The sequence below is a fragment of the Entelurus aequoreus genome, linkage group LG28 (assembly GCF_033978785.1).
Source record: "Entelurus aequoreus isolate RoL-2023_Sb linkage group LG28, RoL_Eaeq_v1.1, whole genome shotgun sequence".
NCBI classification, from domain to species: Eukaryota; Metazoa; Chordata; class Actinopteri; order Syngnathiformes; family Syngnathidae; genus Entelurus; species Entelurus aequoreus.
The window spans coordinates 30,258,714-30,275,859 of record NC_084758.1 but is presented as its reverse complement, the minus strand read 5'-3'; the positions used below and the strand labels follow the sequence as shown (position 1 = coordinate 30,275,859).

The 17,146-nt window shown below is 39.1% G+C and overlaps 2 protein-coding genes across 6 annotated transcripts in view; both read left to right on the top strand.

Moving 5' to 3' along the window:
- gar1 (GAR1 homolog, ribonucleoprotein) overlaps positions 1-4,265 on the top strand; it is a 45,216-nt gene extending 40,951 nt beyond the window's left edge. For 3 of the 4 annotated variants that reach the window (XM_062039928.1, XM_062039926.1, XM_062039925.1), the window contains 5 exons: positions 1,829-1,983; positions 2,062-2,121; positions 2,198-2,321; positions 3,450-3,581; positions 3,658-4,265. In XM_062039928.1, coding sequence (XP_061895912.1) covers positions 1,829-1,983; positions 2,062-2,121; positions 2,198-2,321; positions 3,450-3,581; positions 3,658-3,668 — 482 coding nt within the window. In that variant the 3' untranslated portion in view covers positions 3,669-4,265. The remainder of the gene's footprint in view (positions 1-1,828; positions 1,984-2,061; positions 2,122-2,197; positions 2,322-3,449; positions 3,582-3,657) is intronic. The other variant, XM_062039924.1, reaches the window with a different exon arrangement.
- Positions 4,266-7,013: 2,748 nt separating this feature from the next.
- On the top strand, positions 7,014-16,357 carry LOC133645110 (alcohol dehydrogenase class-3). 2 transcript variants are annotated; one of them, XM_062039922.1, is made up of 9 exons: positions 7,014-7,133; positions 9,299-9,400; positions 9,480-9,621; positions 11,244-11,331; positions 15,118-15,337; positions 15,411-15,671; positions 15,728-15,863; positions 15,949-16,087; positions 16,165-16,357. In XM_062039922.1, exons 1-9 carry the CDS (start codon positions 7,116-7,118, stop codon positions 16,187-16,189), a joined length of 1,131 nt encoding a protein of 376 aa, XP_061895906.1. In that variant the 5' UTR covers positions 7,014-7,115; the 3' UTR covers positions 16,190-16,357. The 2 variants fall into 2 exon arrangements, with proteins under 2 accessions (XP_061895906.1, XP_061895907.1); XM_062039923.1 differs by having other exon boundaries at positions 7,110-7,128.
- The last annotated feature ends 789 nt before the right edge of the window (positions 16,358-17,146 follow it).

Below are 17,146 nucleotides of genomic sequence, written 5' to 3'. Positions count from 1 at the left end.
TCATTATCATGGGGCTACTGTGACAGTTTAAAGTGGAACTGCACTTTTTGGGGGGATTTTTGCCTATCAAGTGTACAATACCTACGTGAGACAAAAACAAGTTTTTCTGAAGCCATGTCCACAAAAACACATATTTGGGGTTAAAACAATCTCCATCCACACAAGTGTAGTTTCAAAAGTGTCTACGTCTACACACAAACGCATACACCTGCTGTCATGCACATTTTGACCAATCAGAAGCCTGAAAAAAAGCAGCAATAGCTGACTGGTGGCATTACACTTCCTATTATGTTTATTTTGACATACTACCGTATTTTTCGGACTATAAGTCTCTCCGGAGTATAAGTCGCACCGGCCGAAAATGCATAATAAAGAAGGAAAAAAACATATATAAGTCGCACTGGAGTATAAGTCGCATTTTTGGGGGAAATTTATTTGATAAAACCCAACACCTAGAATAGACATTTGAAAGGCAATTTAAAATAAATAAAGAATAGTGAACAACAGGCTGAATAAGTGTACATTATATGAGGCATAAATAACCAACTGAGAACGTGCCTGGTATGTTAACGTAACATATTATGGTAAGAGTCATTCAAATAACTATAACATATAGAACATGCTATACGTTTACCAAACAATCTGTCACTCCTAATCGCTAAATCCCATGAAATCTTATACGTCTAGTCTCTTACGTGAATGAGATAAATAATATTATTTGATATTTTACAGTAATGTGTTAATAATTTCACACATAAGTCGCTCCTGAGTATAAGCCGGCCAAACTATGAAAAAAAACTGCGACTTATAGTCCGAAAAATACGGTAGTCGTACAATGACATGTACATAATCTGTAAAACCAGCCTGCACGTACACAGAATCCTGGGAACATTATTAAAGAGCGCATTCACGCCTGTGCTGCTGAAAGCCAACACTCATAGAATTATAACATGGTGATGTATTACATGTGCAGTGAAGTGTACATTATTTCAAAAATCAGCACACACTAACGAGCCAAGGAAACCCTTTTGCATGTTTAAGTGCCTATATAAAGCGTGTGCCGTTGCAAAACTCATGGAATTATAAAGCATTTAATCATGGATATAGTGACATAGTACATGTGCAATGAAGTGTGTATTGTCTTTAACATCAGTACACACTACAAGGAGGACGCTACATTATTGTTGTTTTTTTTAGTTGCTTGGTCGCTTTTTGCACGGTTGCACCCGGCTCCATCTACAAAAAAGGAAGCAAGACACGAAAGTAAACGTCATGATTTGTCGTTAAAGAAAGACTAAAAACATAAGATAATGTTGCACCTTTCTTATGACACCAAGCAAAAAGTCTTGCTTGTCAAAGTTGTCCCATCAGGTGGAGGTTCCACAGCGATCATATCCAAAACAGCTGACTGTCATTAGCACCACCGGGAGTGTTGCAAAGCCCATTTTGATGTCTTTTTTTATTAATGTTGAGGGAAAAGAGCAGCATGTTTACGTTTAAACATACAGTAAGTCCTCTTATAATGTGTTTAAAGGCAGTGTTGTTGAGCTTGGAAATGACAGCGCGCAACCATCACAAGTCTCCGTTTGTGCCGTGTACACGCATACGCTAAGTGGAGAGTTTTGGAACTCTACACTTTAGCCAGGGTTTGCAAAAGTATGCGTTTTTAAAGACAAAAGTATGTGTCTGCGTGTGGACAAGATCGGAGTGTAAATCATAGGCAAAGTTTAAAAAGAAAAAGTGCAGTTCCTTTTTAATAATGGACGTTTTCTCCACTGGTCTAAAAAGTACACACGTTAACTGTTATGTCGACATATCTCCTCCACAGCTTTAGGAGAGTTTGTGCATCCATGTGAGGATGAAATTGTGTGCAAGTGCACAACAGCTGAAAACAAAGTTCCCTACTTCAATGCCCCGGTGTACCTGGAAAACAAGGAGCAGATTGGCAAGGTGGACGAGATATTCGGGCAGCTGCGTGACTTTGTATCTTTTCTATTCGGCGTCTGTCCCCCATTTTATTGTTTGTATTTTATTTGTAGTTTTCTTAACGCACCCGGTCAGTATTTTTCCGTCAAACTTTCTGAAAATATGAAGGCGTCTTCGTTTAAGAAGCTGCAGAAGGTAAACATTGCATCCCCAAGTCCATGTATGTTATTTTGCATCGGTCTATTAAATGTATATATATATATTTTTTCAGTTTTATATAGATCCAATGAAGCTCCTACCACTGCAGAGATTCCTGCCCAGGCCGCCTGGAGAAAAAGGCCCGCCAAGAGGTCGAGGTGGGGGTAGAGGCGGAGGAAGAGGCGGCGGTCGCGGAGGTGATGTATTTGAAACTGCAGCTTTACTGACTCTTTGCTTTCATTATTGAGTTTATGCATTTATTGTAACTAGGGCTGCAACAACTAATCAATTAAAATAGATTATAAAAATAGTTGCCGATTAATTTAGTCATCGATTCGTTGGATCTATGCTATGCGCATGCGCAGAGGCTTTTAAATTTTTTTTATTTTTATTTTTATTTTTTAAATAAAACTTTATTTATAAACTGCAACATGTACAAACAGCTGAGAAACAATAATCAAAATAAGTATGGTGCCAGTATGCTGTTTTTTTTCAATAAAATACTGGAAAGGATAGAAATGTAGTTTGTCTCTTTTATCCGATTATTAATCGATTAATCGAAGTAATAACCGACAGATTAATCGATGATCAAATTAATCGTTAGTTGCAGTCCTAATTGTAGCATTGCTCCACTGTAGGGTTGTACGGTATACCGTATTAGTACAGTACCGCGATACTAATTAATCATATTCTGTACTATACCGCCTCTAAAAAGTACCGGTTCATTCATATTATGTTTATAAATTCAGGAATTATTTCCCTGGACACATGAGGACTTTGAATATGACCAATGTATGATCCTGTAACTACTTGGTATCGGATTGATACCGAAATTTGTGGTATCATCCAAAACTAATGTAAAGTATCAAACAACAGCAGAATAAGTGATTGTTACATTTTAACAGAAGTGTAGATAGAACATGTTGAAACAGAAAGTAAGCAGGTATTAACAGTAAATGAACAAGTCGATTAATAATTAATTTTCTACCACTTGTCCTTAATAATGTAGACAAAATAATAGGTAGATAAATGACACAATATGTTACTGCATATGTCAGCAGCTAAATTAGGAGTTTTTGTTTGTTTACTTACTACTAAAAGACAAGTTGTCTTGTATGTTGACTATTTTATTTAAGGACAAACTTGCAATAAGAAACATATGTTTAATGTACCCTGAGATTTTTTTGTTAAAATAAATTTTGTGTTCCCCTTTATTTAGAAAAGTATCGAAATACATTTTGGTACCTGTACCAAAATATTGGTATCGGGACAACACTACTCCACTGTTTATTTTAATTTACCTGGATCATATGCACTGGTTTCAGGCGGATTTCGTGGTGGAAGAGGAGGTGGCGGGCGGGGAGGCTTTGGAGGAGGTGGACGTGGAGGATTTGGAGGAGGTGGACGTGGAGGTAGCTTCAGAGGGAGAGGCGGCGGTGGAGGACGTGGATTCAGAGGTTCGACCACATTCTAAACATCTTCTATTTCCTTAAATGTGTTATTGTTAAGTCCCTGTTTGTTTGTATTTTATAGGCGGGAGATGATTTGCCATGTGTCGATAATTCATCCCAGCGCTTTTTAAGGGTTTCAGCACCTTTCTACGTGGATACAACATTGGACATTACATCTGGGGTGCATTTTTTTTCTTTAGTTGTTTATTTTATTTTTTTAACTAGTCTTGTACAAGTGATGGACATTTTGATTTTTACTCCAAATGCTTGTGACAACCACATTTCCTTCACTGTGTGCATTGGCATGTTATTGTCCTGTGAGCATGAGCACATGCCTTCACAAACAAGCATTAGTCACATATGAACACATGTGGGCAAAGGGGACCCAGAGTTTTATAACATTCTGAATTTATCTGCAGAAAGTGGTCAAGTATTTTGTAATTATCATGATTAAATGTTTTTTTGTGTAATATCTGTTGTTTTTGGTACTTTAAAAAGGTTAAACATTCAATTAAAAAAAACAATTGTGACCACCAATGGGTAATGTGACAGATTTTAGTGACTGCGTGTTTCTACGCTTTTTTTAAGACGTACAGAAAGTACAGTACTTGCAAAAAGTTAGGGATATTTGGCTTCTGGGTGAAATTTCATGATGAAACTAAAATGCACTACTATATGCCTTTCTGCGATAATGTTTTTAAAACATGTCTTTGTTTAAGACAGCAAGTTGTGCAGAAAATACTAGGACATCGTACATTCAAAAGTTGACAGGTCAACGCCATTAAAAGTGCATCTTCAGGGTTTCCACAGGGTCATTAAATGGATTTGGCGAACTATAAGGCCATAAATGGCTTCAAAAAGCATTAAATTCAATGTCGAGGCGCTACAACAATTAAATGAGGTGAAATCACACATGTTATTAGCTAATTACAAGTCGGCGAATAAAGGCAGGCAGAAGTTAACGGTGCCAGATTTCAACTTCTGCTGTTGCCACCACAATTGGTAGCTGCTGCTACCACTACAGAAAAATAAATAAATTCTTCAATTAAACAGTTTTGTGAGCCCATTCTAATTCACCAGAGAGTGACGGTTAATTCAAGATTATCATTATCAAAGGCTAACAAATTTGTCCAGACCAGTAGTGTCAAACGTACGGCCCGTAGGCCGGATCAGGCCCGCGAACAGGTTTTATCCGGCCCATGTGATGAGTTTGCCAAGTATAAAAATGAGCTGCTTTTTTATTTTTGGAATGAAAAAAACCGCTGTTCTACATGTGTCCACTGGATGTCACAATAGCAATTCTGTTAGGCAAGCAAACGACCAAGCAAGAGGTACACAGTAAAGGGGGACTGTGGCTCCTCCTCCTCGACCCACATGAAACTTAAAACCTGCCTTTTATGTCTTCTGCTTCGAACACATTATTTGGCACCCTGGTTGCCCCAAAATGTCTGTCAAACAGAAAAGCGAACTTAACCCTTTTGAATAATTTTTACCTCCGTTTCTTACGGTTTGTTGAGTTAGCACTTGATTGATACGTGGACCTGACAAAAAAGGTATTTGGTACCTCGAAGAGTTTACATTTTGTGTTTTTGTTCAACCCCAGAAAGACTGTGACTTAAAGTTTCATCCTTGCGTCGCAGATACACTGTGAGACCAAGTCTAAGCTCATTGTGTTTTTGAAACTGCACCAATTTCCTCAGAATTTTCAACAAATTTGAAGTGTTTTGTCCCGAGGATTATTTGCGATTCGTACGTTTTCAGAATGTGCTTGTTCTATTTTTGGCCAAAGAAAACAACCTGAAGTTGTCTTTATTTGTAAGTTATCATGCCATGATTTTACCCACTTGGGAATAGATTTTCCTCCATGCGGCCCCCTGAGCTAAAATGAGTTTGACACCACTGGTCCAGACAGTTGTAAGCTCTTAACTAACTGCAGCGGGACACGGGAATTGCATTTGTTTTAAGTGGCATTAAAAAGGCATTCAATTAGATTTTCTGATACCTGCAGAAACCCTGATTTGCGGTTCATCCTAAAATTTTACTCAGAGCTGAATATACTTAACTTTAAGTTTTATTACATTAAAGTATCCAACATCTGACAATCAGTAATTGTGTATGAAGTCATGTAGAGAACTAAGATTTTTTTTTTTTTATCACTAAGAAGTTTAAATATGGATTTTATGAATATCCTAAATGTTATCAGCAGTAATTGATTGTATACTGCATTCAACAATACAGGTGTATTTGTATGTTAAAATACACTACGGAAAAAACATAATTTAAAGATAAAACATGCCACTAGTTGAGGATTAACCTTTGTCTCTGCAAGGTTGATCAAAGTGTTACAATATACACAAAGCTTTATCATTTGCGTGTGGCAATTATTTGCTAAAGGTAACCTTGGCATGAGTGTTGCAGTCGTAAATAACTTCATTTTCCGCCCGAAAACAATCAAGGGTGTGGAGATGTCCCCATTCTCGATAGAAGAGATCATATATGGTGTTTTTAGAAACGACTGTAACATAGAAATGTTTGTCATCATTATTATGCTCCAGGCAAAATTTGTTCTACATAAATGTCAATTTATGAAAGTAAGGACTACATTTTCAAATTGGCTTAATGGTTTACAATTATCAATCAAATCTTGGAGGATTATTAAGAGTACAAATGCTCTTATATTGATATCTTTGTAAAAAACATTTAAAGTGATTTAGGTAGCCCTTTTTGTCTTTAGTTTTTTTTTCTTCACATTTTTTATTATTAATATTTAATACTCTATCTGTATATGCTTTTGTTTTCTTTCCTTGACATGTTTTGTTGAGGTTGTGATTTGCTCAACCTGATATATAGATTGTTGATTATGTTGAAACAGCCTTGACTTTTGTGTGTATTATAATGTATGAATCAGAATCAATCAGAAGAGTTTGAAAACGGGTTCACAAACTAAGAATTTTACTTGGCGCAATCGTGCAACATAAAACACTTATAACACAGAATATTGTTTGTGGAAGTAGAATTGTCTCACATCAACTTATGTATACATCAATATGATATTAGTACATATGCATGTATTAATAAATATACAAATACAAACGTGATATACAAATAAATAATTTGTATAAATAAACGCGTATTTGTAAATATATTTTTGAGATTTTAAAATATAAATTCTTGATTTTTTTGTATGTCACATTTTTATGTTTATACATTTTATTTGTATATGTTTTTAAAATCTCAAAAATATATTTACAAATACGCGTTTATTTATACAAATTATATATTTGTATATACATTTGTATTTGTATATTTATTAATATATGCATTTGTATTAATATCATATTGATATGTATAAGTTGATGTGAGATTCCACTTCCATATTTGTTGTTCAATAAAAAAATAAAATAAACTATCAATTTCCGCGGTTGACCCTTTTCCGGAAGTGCGTCACGATTTCACTCGTCTGTGATTGGTCGGTGCCACGTCTCGCTTCTGAGGCTGCGCGCTCTTCACTAGAGTTGGAGCGAGTGCATTGAAGGCAGCATGGAGACTACTGGTAAAGTAAGTCAACTGTAACATATGTTATGTTTATTTTTAATGCGAATATAGCCGAGTTGTTACCTACATTATCTGACTTTTGAGCGCCTTCTCAGCCGTTGCGTGTTGTTGGAGCTTACTGGCCTATTGTTGAGAGTAGTGTGTGTGTGTGTGTTTGTGTGTGTGCTCTGGTTCAATTACGTAAGCGCCAAGAAAATGATTTAAAAACAAATAAAAAACTATTCAAAACGTAGATTATTACAGTCAAGTAAACTACGTGCTTGTAATGCAGCTGTGTCCTTCCTTGCAAACTACTACTCATGCGAGTTCAAAGGTCACACCCACTCCTCCAAACCTGGTAACCACCTCACTTATTGGCAGGTGCACTTTCTGGCATCCCTGAATGTACACTTAAAGCAAACGTTTTGAGTTGGGGGCCACATTGGGCTAAAAACAATTTAGTTGAGAGCCGAAAGCATGTTGTGTAGAGCGGGTTGTGTTATGTGTGACCATTTCCGAGGACATTTTGTGTTGGTTTTGGTGCACCATGACTAGGGAAGGTTGTTTGCCTTGGGTCATATAAGTAAATGCTGCGCACACTTCATTCAGTGCATAATTAAAGGTAATCGACCTGGAATCCTCACCTTTCCCTCAAATTTAAAGTTGAAGTTAAAAGTTAAGTTAAAGTACCAATGATTGTCACACACACACACTAGGTGTGGTGAAATGTGTCTTCTGCATTTGACCCATCCCCTTGTTCACCCCCTGGGAGGTGGGAGGAGCAGTGAGCAGCAGCGGTGCCGCGCCCGGGAATCATTTTTTAGTGATTTAACCCCCAATTCCAACCCTTGATGCTGAGTGCCAAGCAGGGAGGTAATGGGTCCCATTTTTATAGTCTTTGGTATGACTCGGCCGGGGTTTGAACTCACAACCTACCCATCTCAGGGCGGACACTCTAACCACTAGGCCACTGACGGCCGAAAGCATGTTGTGTAGAGTGGGTTGTGTTATGTGTGACCATTTCCGAGGACATTTTGTGTTGGTTTTGGTGCACCATGACTAGGGAAGGTTGTTTGCATTGGGTCGTATAAGTAAATGTTGCGCACACTTCATTCAGTGTATAATTAAAGGTAATCGACCTGGAATCCTCACCTTTCCCTCAAATTTAAAGTTGAAGTTAAAAGTTAAGTTAAAGTACCAATGATTGTCACACACACACACTAGGTGTGGTGAAATGTGTCCTCTGCATTTGACCCATCCCCTTGTTCACCACCTGTGAGGGGAGCAGTGAGCAGCAGAGGTGCTGCGCCCGGGAATCATTTTTAGTGATTTAACCCCCCAATTCCAACCATTGATGCTGAGTGCCAAGCAGGGAGGTAATGGGTCCCATTTTTATAGTCTTTGGTATGACTCGGCCGGGGTTTGAACTCACAACCTACCGATCTCAGGGCGGACACTCTAACCACTAGGCCACTGAAGGCCGAAAGCATGTTGTGTAGAGCGGGTTGTGTTATGTGTGACCATTTCCGAGGACATTTTGTGTTGATTTTGGTGCACCATGACTAGGGAAGGTTGTTTACGTTGGGTCATATAAGTAAATACTGTGCACACTTCATTCAGTGCATAATTAAAGGTAATCGACCTGGAATCCTCACCTTTCCCTCAAATTTAAAGTTGAAGTTAAAAGTTAAGTTAAAGTACCAATGATTGTCACACACACACACTAGGTGTGGTGAAATGTGTCCTCTGCATTTGACCCATCCCCTTGTTCACCCCCTGGGAGGTGAGAGGAGCAGTGAGCAGCAGCGGTGCCGCGCCCGGGAATAATTTTTTAGTGATTTAACCCCCAATTCCAACCCTTGATGCTGAGTGCCAAGCAGGGAGGTAATGGGTCCCATTTTTATAGTCTTTGGTATGACTCGGCCGGGGTTTGAACTCACAACCTACCCATCTCAGGGCGGACACTCTAACCACTAGGCCACTGAGGGCCGAAAGCATGTTGTGTATAGCGGGTTGTGTTATGTGTGACCATTTCCGAAGACATTTTGTGTTGGTTTTGGTGCACCATGACTAGGGAAGGTTGTTTGCATTGGGTCATATAAGTAAATACTGCACACACTTAATTCGCTGGCCGCAGTTTGCACACCCCTGACACAAAGGAAATGATGTGCTGTAATTGACCTCCATAGGTGATTAAGTGCAAGGCAGCGGTTGCCTGGGAGGCCGGCAAGCCTATGTCCATGGAGGAGGTGGAGGTGGCCCCGCCTCGGGCCCACGAGGTCCGCATCAAGGTGAGACAAACCCCTCCCTGTTCCGTTTAAGGTACACCTGCAGTATCGTAGCAATGTCCAAGGAACACGTCTCTCTCAGCTCTTCGCCACAGGTGTGTGCCACACCGACGCCTACACCCTGAGCGGCAGCGACCCCGAAGGCCTTTTCCCCGTCATCCTGGGCCACGAGGGGGCCGGGACCGTGGAAAGCGTCGGCGAAGGCGTCACCAAATTTAAGCCAGGTAAGACGTCCCAAGTAAGACGTTTGGATTAAAAAAAGGTTGTTTTTTGTTTTTTCATGTTCATGAATGTGCTTTACTAAATCAGCGTTGGCATACGATGAAAAGGATTAATCACAGGGTTGCTGTTGATTAATTCGGATTAATCGTGATAAATCTCACTAGGCCTAGGCCCGATAACTAATATATTGAGAATTGTAAACACTTCTGGGCAAATTAAGTTATGTGGATCCAGTTGAATTTGATAAAATGTGGTTCGGAGGAAACTGGATATTAGTTAAAGTAACTGTGTAAAAAAAGGGGGGATTCAAAAAGTGTATTACCCTTTTGAGATTGAAATTGAACAGTATTTATGTTGTGTACAATGTGTATTTATAGTATGTTGTGCAAAAGAAATGTCATAATTTCTGGAAGCTCATCTTGTATTTGACATTGTTTATATAAGTGTTCAACTTCTGCCTAAACCCTTTCGGTCTGCAACATTTTCAATTTATGAACGTACAACTGTTGGTTTATGTAAAACTGTTTGTTTATTTTGTTGACCACAGACCAAAGAAATAATAAACTTAAAATAAAGAGATATGTTTAATTAAATTTTATTAAATTTTATTAATTCAATTTTCTTTCTTTTTTGTGAAATAACAATATTTCCATTGAGCACACGACTGTTCAATGGAGCTATGTATGTATATTTTGTACTACATGTATGATGGGGAGCTGACTATGACATACTCAATAAACAAAAAACAAATTTTGTTAGTCCAAAAATTATTGCTGGTTAAAAAATTATTTTGAAACTCATTCAAGCACTAATGTAATAATAATAATGCAAGTATTCCTTTTAAACGCAAAAAAATTCAATTTTTTTCCCTATTTTTTAAAATTATCGTAAAAAGTAAACGACCAATAAAAATAAAATTGGCTGCTTCACTTGAAATTCAGGTTTGTTTTGTTGTAGCTTTCACTTTCCAACAAAATGTTTGTTTTTCCTTGGTGATCTTGCTCACTCACGTGAAGCTGCCACATCCCCACACCCGAAATTTGGCTTTGCAGCTTTTCCTCCTAGTTTTGGTTTTCTGGGTGGCACTGAGAGCGGTGCGCAGAGTGAACCCTCTTGCGCGCTGATCGGAAGCGAGAGACGAAGAAAACAAACACACCTTGGACATGGCAGAGAGTCCGTTTTTAATTTATCGTGCGATTAATTGATTAATCGTCCCAGGCCTAAAAATCGCTCATTTTTAGTCTGTGTTCATCATGTTTAATTTTGCATGAGGTAAACAACTCCCAGGGAAGCATACTGTATAACACTACTTGGACCAAAGGCCCGAAATACACTGCCAGAGATGTTTCCCTGACTTTTAGTCATTCTGCACTACAAATGGATGAATAACTTTCATCTTTAAATCTGATCAATAATGATGCTGGATAAATCCGTTCATTTTGACAGCCCTTACACAAATATACTTTGTTTACAAGGAGCAGGCTTAAATAAACTCCGCTTTTGCCTACTCCTATTCGGACCTGTTGAGTTGTGTAAATGTAACCGTATGATGTAGCATGTTTAGCATGTCCAGAACAAATAAACCATACTATATATTTTCTTAATGTTCTGTATTTCTTCTAAGGTGACGCAGTCATCCCGCTTTACGTGCCTCAGTGTGGCGAGTGCAAGTTCTGCAAGAATCCCAAGACCAACCTGTGCCAGAAAATTAGGTAAAGTTGTCAATTCACACATTACTGCGGTCAAATAATTATTTCTTATAAATCAGATGAATCACACTTTTGAAATTGATTTATTGCAATCATTATTTTGTGATTACCGTACTATAAGGTGCACTTAAAGACCTTTTTTTTTCTGTTGTCCTTTTCACGGTGTGCCTAATGTACGGAATCATTCTGGTTTTGCTTTCTGACCTAAAAGCAATTTTATTTGGTACATGGTGTAATGATAAGTGTGACCAGTAGATGGCAGTAAAACATAAGAGATATGTGTAGACTGCACTATGATGGCAATATGACTCAAGTAAACACCAATATTTTATATGTCCCATTGAAAATACAGAACATTACACATGGCGCTCAAAAATGTATCAAAATGTTTTAGTACGACTTTGGTAAGCTATGAAGCCACACCACTTGATGGATTGTCGGCACATTAAACATAGGAGTATTTATTATGGCGCGTGTGTAGGTAAGACATATTATTTGGCATTTTGTTTCGCAATATTTTGCAAAAGCAGCTTTTCTTACCTTCCGGTACCTGCTGATCTGTATTTGGGATCTGCATAAATCCTGAAAAATTGTGCGCGTCCACCTTTGTAGTCCGTGTCGACACCGTAGTCTATAATCTTCTTCTTTTTCTCTATCTTCTTGTTATGGTACATTCATCCTCCACTGTTGCCAATTCTAACATAAAGTAGTGTAAAGTTCTTACTTAAATTTGTCAGTAAACTCGCCATGAAAGCGCTAAAACATACCGGTGTAGTGAGTTTGCATTATTCCCCCAAGGAACTTTAGTTATTACAGTTCCGGTCGGACGGTTTTTCACGGGACACATTTCCGGCTTTGTTGTTGTTTCCGGATGAGGAGATGCATCTCCGGTATTGATTGAAGTAAAGTCTGAATGTCATTAAAACAGTTAGCTCCATCTTTTGACACTTCTTCCACTCCCGTCCTTGCACGCTACACCGCTACAACAAAGATGACGGGGAGAAGACGCTGTCGAAGGTGAGCCACGTAAATAAAACCGCCCACAAAACGGCGCATCCTGAAGCGACTGTCAGAAAGCGGCTTGACGATGATCTGTAAAACATCATCCATGCAACATTTTGACCAAAGAGCCACCATTACATGTTATGTAGACCACAAGGAAGTCTTTTACATTTATAAAAAAATTAAATAATATGACTCCGTTAATGCGCCCTATAATCCGGTGCGCCTTATATATGGAAAAATATCATAAATAGACCATTCATCGGCAGTGCAGTCCGGTGCGCCGTAAGGGTCTGGAAAATACGGTAATCAAGTAAGTTAACTTGTTAATTTTGACATCCTTTTTTGTCGAATGCTTTTTATTGTGCACATGCAACACATGTTTTTGTTTAACTTGAAATAATATGTATTGAGCGGGGTGTCAAACTCATTTTCAATAAAGGCCACATCGCAGTTATGGGTGCAATCAGAGGGCCGCATGTAACCGCGAATAATATGAATTTGTCTATGCGTTTGTTTGTTTTTTATGTACACTGTAAGAAAGAATATGTAGATTTTACAGTAAAAAAATGGCAACCCATTCACCAGAATTATACTGTAAAGTATACTTTTTTTTTTTTTTTTTTTTTTTTACAACATATTACGGTAAATGGAAAAAGAGTACCATTGGGTTTTTTTCTCCGAAAATGTCAGCTTAATCGCCAGAATTTTACTGTAAGATTTTTTTTGTTTTTTACAACATATTACTGTATATTCTGGGAACTGAGCTGCCAGTTTTTAACCATTAAAAAGGTGGTACGTTTTTCCATTTACAGTAATACACTGTAAAAACAGGAACATTTTATCATAAATAAACAGTGGTAGTTTTTTCAATTTATATTCATATGCTGTAAAAAACAGCATTAATTTGACCGTAAAATCTATTGTCATCTTTGCAGTGTACAATTTGATTGATGACTTGCTTTGAAATCATATTTCAAGTAGATATTTAAGTATTTATTTTTATTTTGGCAAAAAAAATGTTTGAAAGGTATGATCATCTAATATATGCTGACATATTGGATATTATTAAAGTTTAAAAGGTATGCAAATTCATGCAATATGCATATTTTTTTCTGTCGAAATGAAAGAAACTAATACATTTTGTAGGAAAATTTAAGGTACTTTATTGATGCATATTTTTTCCAGGGGTTTGCGGGCCATATAAAATGATGTGGCGGACCAAATCTGGCCCCCTGGCCTTGAGTTTTACACCTGTGATTTAGAGCAGTGATTCTTAAACTGTAGTGGTACGCCAAATAATCACATGATTAAAGTACAGTGTTTTATTTTCCTATATTCAAAGAGTGTTACCGTTCAAACTGTTTGTTACAGTGGCCAAAAATACTTGTTAAAAAATACCCTCTTCCTTGTTTTTAATGAATACTTAGGCCTACTACGCTACTGTATTTTAATGTTGGTCTTTGGAGAGCCAAGTTTTTTCTGAGGTGGCACTTGACTGACTTGGAGGACGTGTCTTTCCCTATCCACAATTCATCTCCATTATGCTGGATGCCTTTACTTCAGGGTTCTCATTCAATAAAATATCATACATACCGTATTTTTCCGAGTATAAGTTGCTCCGGAGTATAAATCGCATTGGCCGAAAATGCATAATAAAGAAGGAAAAAAACATATAAGTCGCACTGGAGTATATGTCGCATTTTTGGGGGAAATGTATTTGATAAAAGCCAACACCAAGAATAGACATTTGAAAGGCAATTTAAAATAAATAAAGAATAGTGAACAACAGGCTGAATAAGTGTACGTTATATGAGGCATAAATAACCAACTGAGAACGTGCCTGGTATGTTAACGTAACATATTATGGTAAGAGTCATTCAAATAACTATAACAAACAATCTGTCACTCCTAATCGCTAAATCCCATGAAATCTTATACGTCTAGTCTCTTACGTGAATGAGCTAAATAATATTTGATATTTTACGATTATTTGTTAATAATTTCACACATACCGGTAAGTCGCTCCCGAGTATAAGTCGCACCCCCGGCCAAACTATGAAAAAAACTGCGACTTATAGTCCGAAAAATACGTTACTCTAGCGCAGGGGTGTCAAACGTATGGCCCAGGGTCCGGATCAGGCCCTCGGGATGGGTTTGCTAAGAAACAGCTGTTCTAAATGTGTCCACTAGATGTCACAATAGCAATTATTTGTATCTTTGTAGATGATGCTACATATGTCCAAAAAATTGACCACATGTTAGTGCACCAGTCAAGGAAAATGATCAAACTACATAAATATAATCCTGTAATTAGATTTTGATATCATTTTTTCATCTTGTCAGAAAATTAATACCAATGAGTTGACTGATGAGCATTATCACATCATTTATTCAGAAAGTATACATAACGACAAATAAAGATAGAATACTATTAACCGCAACATGTACGTGTAAAAAAAACAAAACAACAACATTATGATTTGTACATTTTCAGAATGTGCTTGTTCTATTTTTAAACAAGGAAAACAATCTGAGGTTGTCTTTGTTTTTAAGTTATCGTGCCGTGATTTTACCAGTCCGGCCCATTTGGAAGTAGATGTGGCTCCCGATCTAAAATGAGTTTGACACCCCTGCTCTCACGCCATCTACTGCTTTGGCATGCAGTTGATTATCTTTAGACAGATTTGACATAGAAATACATATTTGCGGAGGAAAAAAATACTTTTGAAGCATTGCTTAATGGAATCTAATAAAGTTTTCCTGGTTCTTGCTTCCCTTGCACAGAGTGACCCAGGGCCAGGGCCTGATGCCTGACAAGACCTCGCGCTTCACTTGCAAGGGGAGGCAAGTCTTCCACTTCATGGGGACCAGCACCTTCTCCGAGTACACCGTGGTGGCGGACATCTCCCTGGCCAAAGTGAACGCGAAGGCGCCGCTGGATAAAGTGTGCCTTCTGGGATGTGGCATCTCTACAGGATACGGCGCCGCTCTGAACACCGCCAAGGTGGGCGTGGCCAAAAAAGGGACCCCGATCACCTTCGCACGGCGTCTTCTAACGCGTCGCTCCTCACGCACAGGTGGAACCCGGCTCCACGTGCGCCGTCTTCGGCCTCGGCGCCGTCGGCTTGGCCACGATCATGGGCTGCAAGGTGGCCGGGGCGAGCCGCATCATCGGCGTGGACATCAACACCGCCAAGTTCGACACCGCCAGCCAGTTCGGAACCACCGAGTGCGTGAACCCCAAGGACCACAGCAAGCCCATCAACGAGGTGCTGGTGGAAATGACCGACGGCGGCGTGGATTACTCCTTTGAATGCATCGGCAACGTTAAGACCATGGTGAGCGCTCGTGTTTGTTAGCAAAAAAAAACCCCGATTTAACAAGATTTTTCCAGCGAGCTGCTCTGGAGGCGTGCCACAAAGGTTGGGGCGAGAGCGTCATTGTCGGCGTCGCCGGAGCCGGACAGGAGATCTCCACCAGACCGTTCCAGCTGGTGACGGGCAGGGTGTGGCGCGGCACTGCCTTTGGAGGTGATGACCACTCGCACAACAGTCGGGGTGTCGGCGGCCTTCCTGTGTGACTTTGATCCATGACTTTTTCAAAACCTGCTGACAGGCTGGAAGAGTGTGGAGAGCGTTCCCAAACTGGTGGAAGACTACCTGAGTAAGAAGTTGAAGGTGGACGAGTTTGTCACCCACACTCTGCCCTTCGACCAGATCAACGAGGGCTTCGACCTCATGCACTCTGGGAAAAGGTCAGCACTTATCCGCCATATATTGTAGTCATTGTTTTTACTGTCATTTCAATGTGTCCTTCTTCCACTTTCTGCAGCATCCGTGCTGTCCTGACCTTCTAAAGTGCCTCCAACAATCAAGCGGCTCCTGTCTCGTTTCAACGTTCTAGTCTCGTGTCAACGTTCTAGGAGCTTCATGTGACGTTGTTTTCACTGTTAGAAGTTTGTTAGAACTTGTTCAGGTTGGCTTTAACAATTTCAATAAACCCTTTTCAGAATCAGAATCAGAAATACTTTAATAATCCCAGAGGGGAAAGTAAGATTTTCAGCACAAACCCACTCAAGAGCAGACAAACATTACAGGGAGACAGAACAGGATCGCCGAGGGGTCTGCCAACTTCCAAAAAAGGTGAGAAACAGGTAAACGCTGGGGGGATGAGAAAAAAAAAATCAGTCTAAGCCTGGGCCCAAGGAAGGAAAAAAAAACCTCATAGCCATAGCACACATAAGCATTTGTGTAAGAGGGAAACATCAAAGGACATTAAAGACATTAAAAGAGCAGAGCTGATGCAACCAGCCATTTCTACATATGCTACAAAAGTAAAAACAACAACAACAAAAAACATATACACTGTGGTGGCCTCTGCGGTCTTCCAGGCCATTGTCTGCTGGGGTGGGGGGGAGCATGGCCAGAGAGAGGAGCGGACCCAACAAAGCAACCAAGAGAGCAGACTCCACCCTCGGCCGCCCACTAACGGTAACTCGGCCAGTGTCCAGTCCGCATGGATGAGCGAGGATGCGTCTAAGGAGACCAAGGTGTCCAATACACGCTCATTCAGCCACATTTTCAACACGTGCCTATGTATTCATTACTGCACATTGTGTTTTTGATGCCTGAGCATATTGCAAAACATGCATATTATACTTGTAATTCTACAATATATTTTCAATTAAATTGTACATTAACATATACACTAATGTGCAGTGTAGTTTGGATTGTTACATGTTTACGAATACCACTATATTTTAAAATATTCAATAAACTATTTTTAAAAACTAAACTGATATAAAATTGTAGAC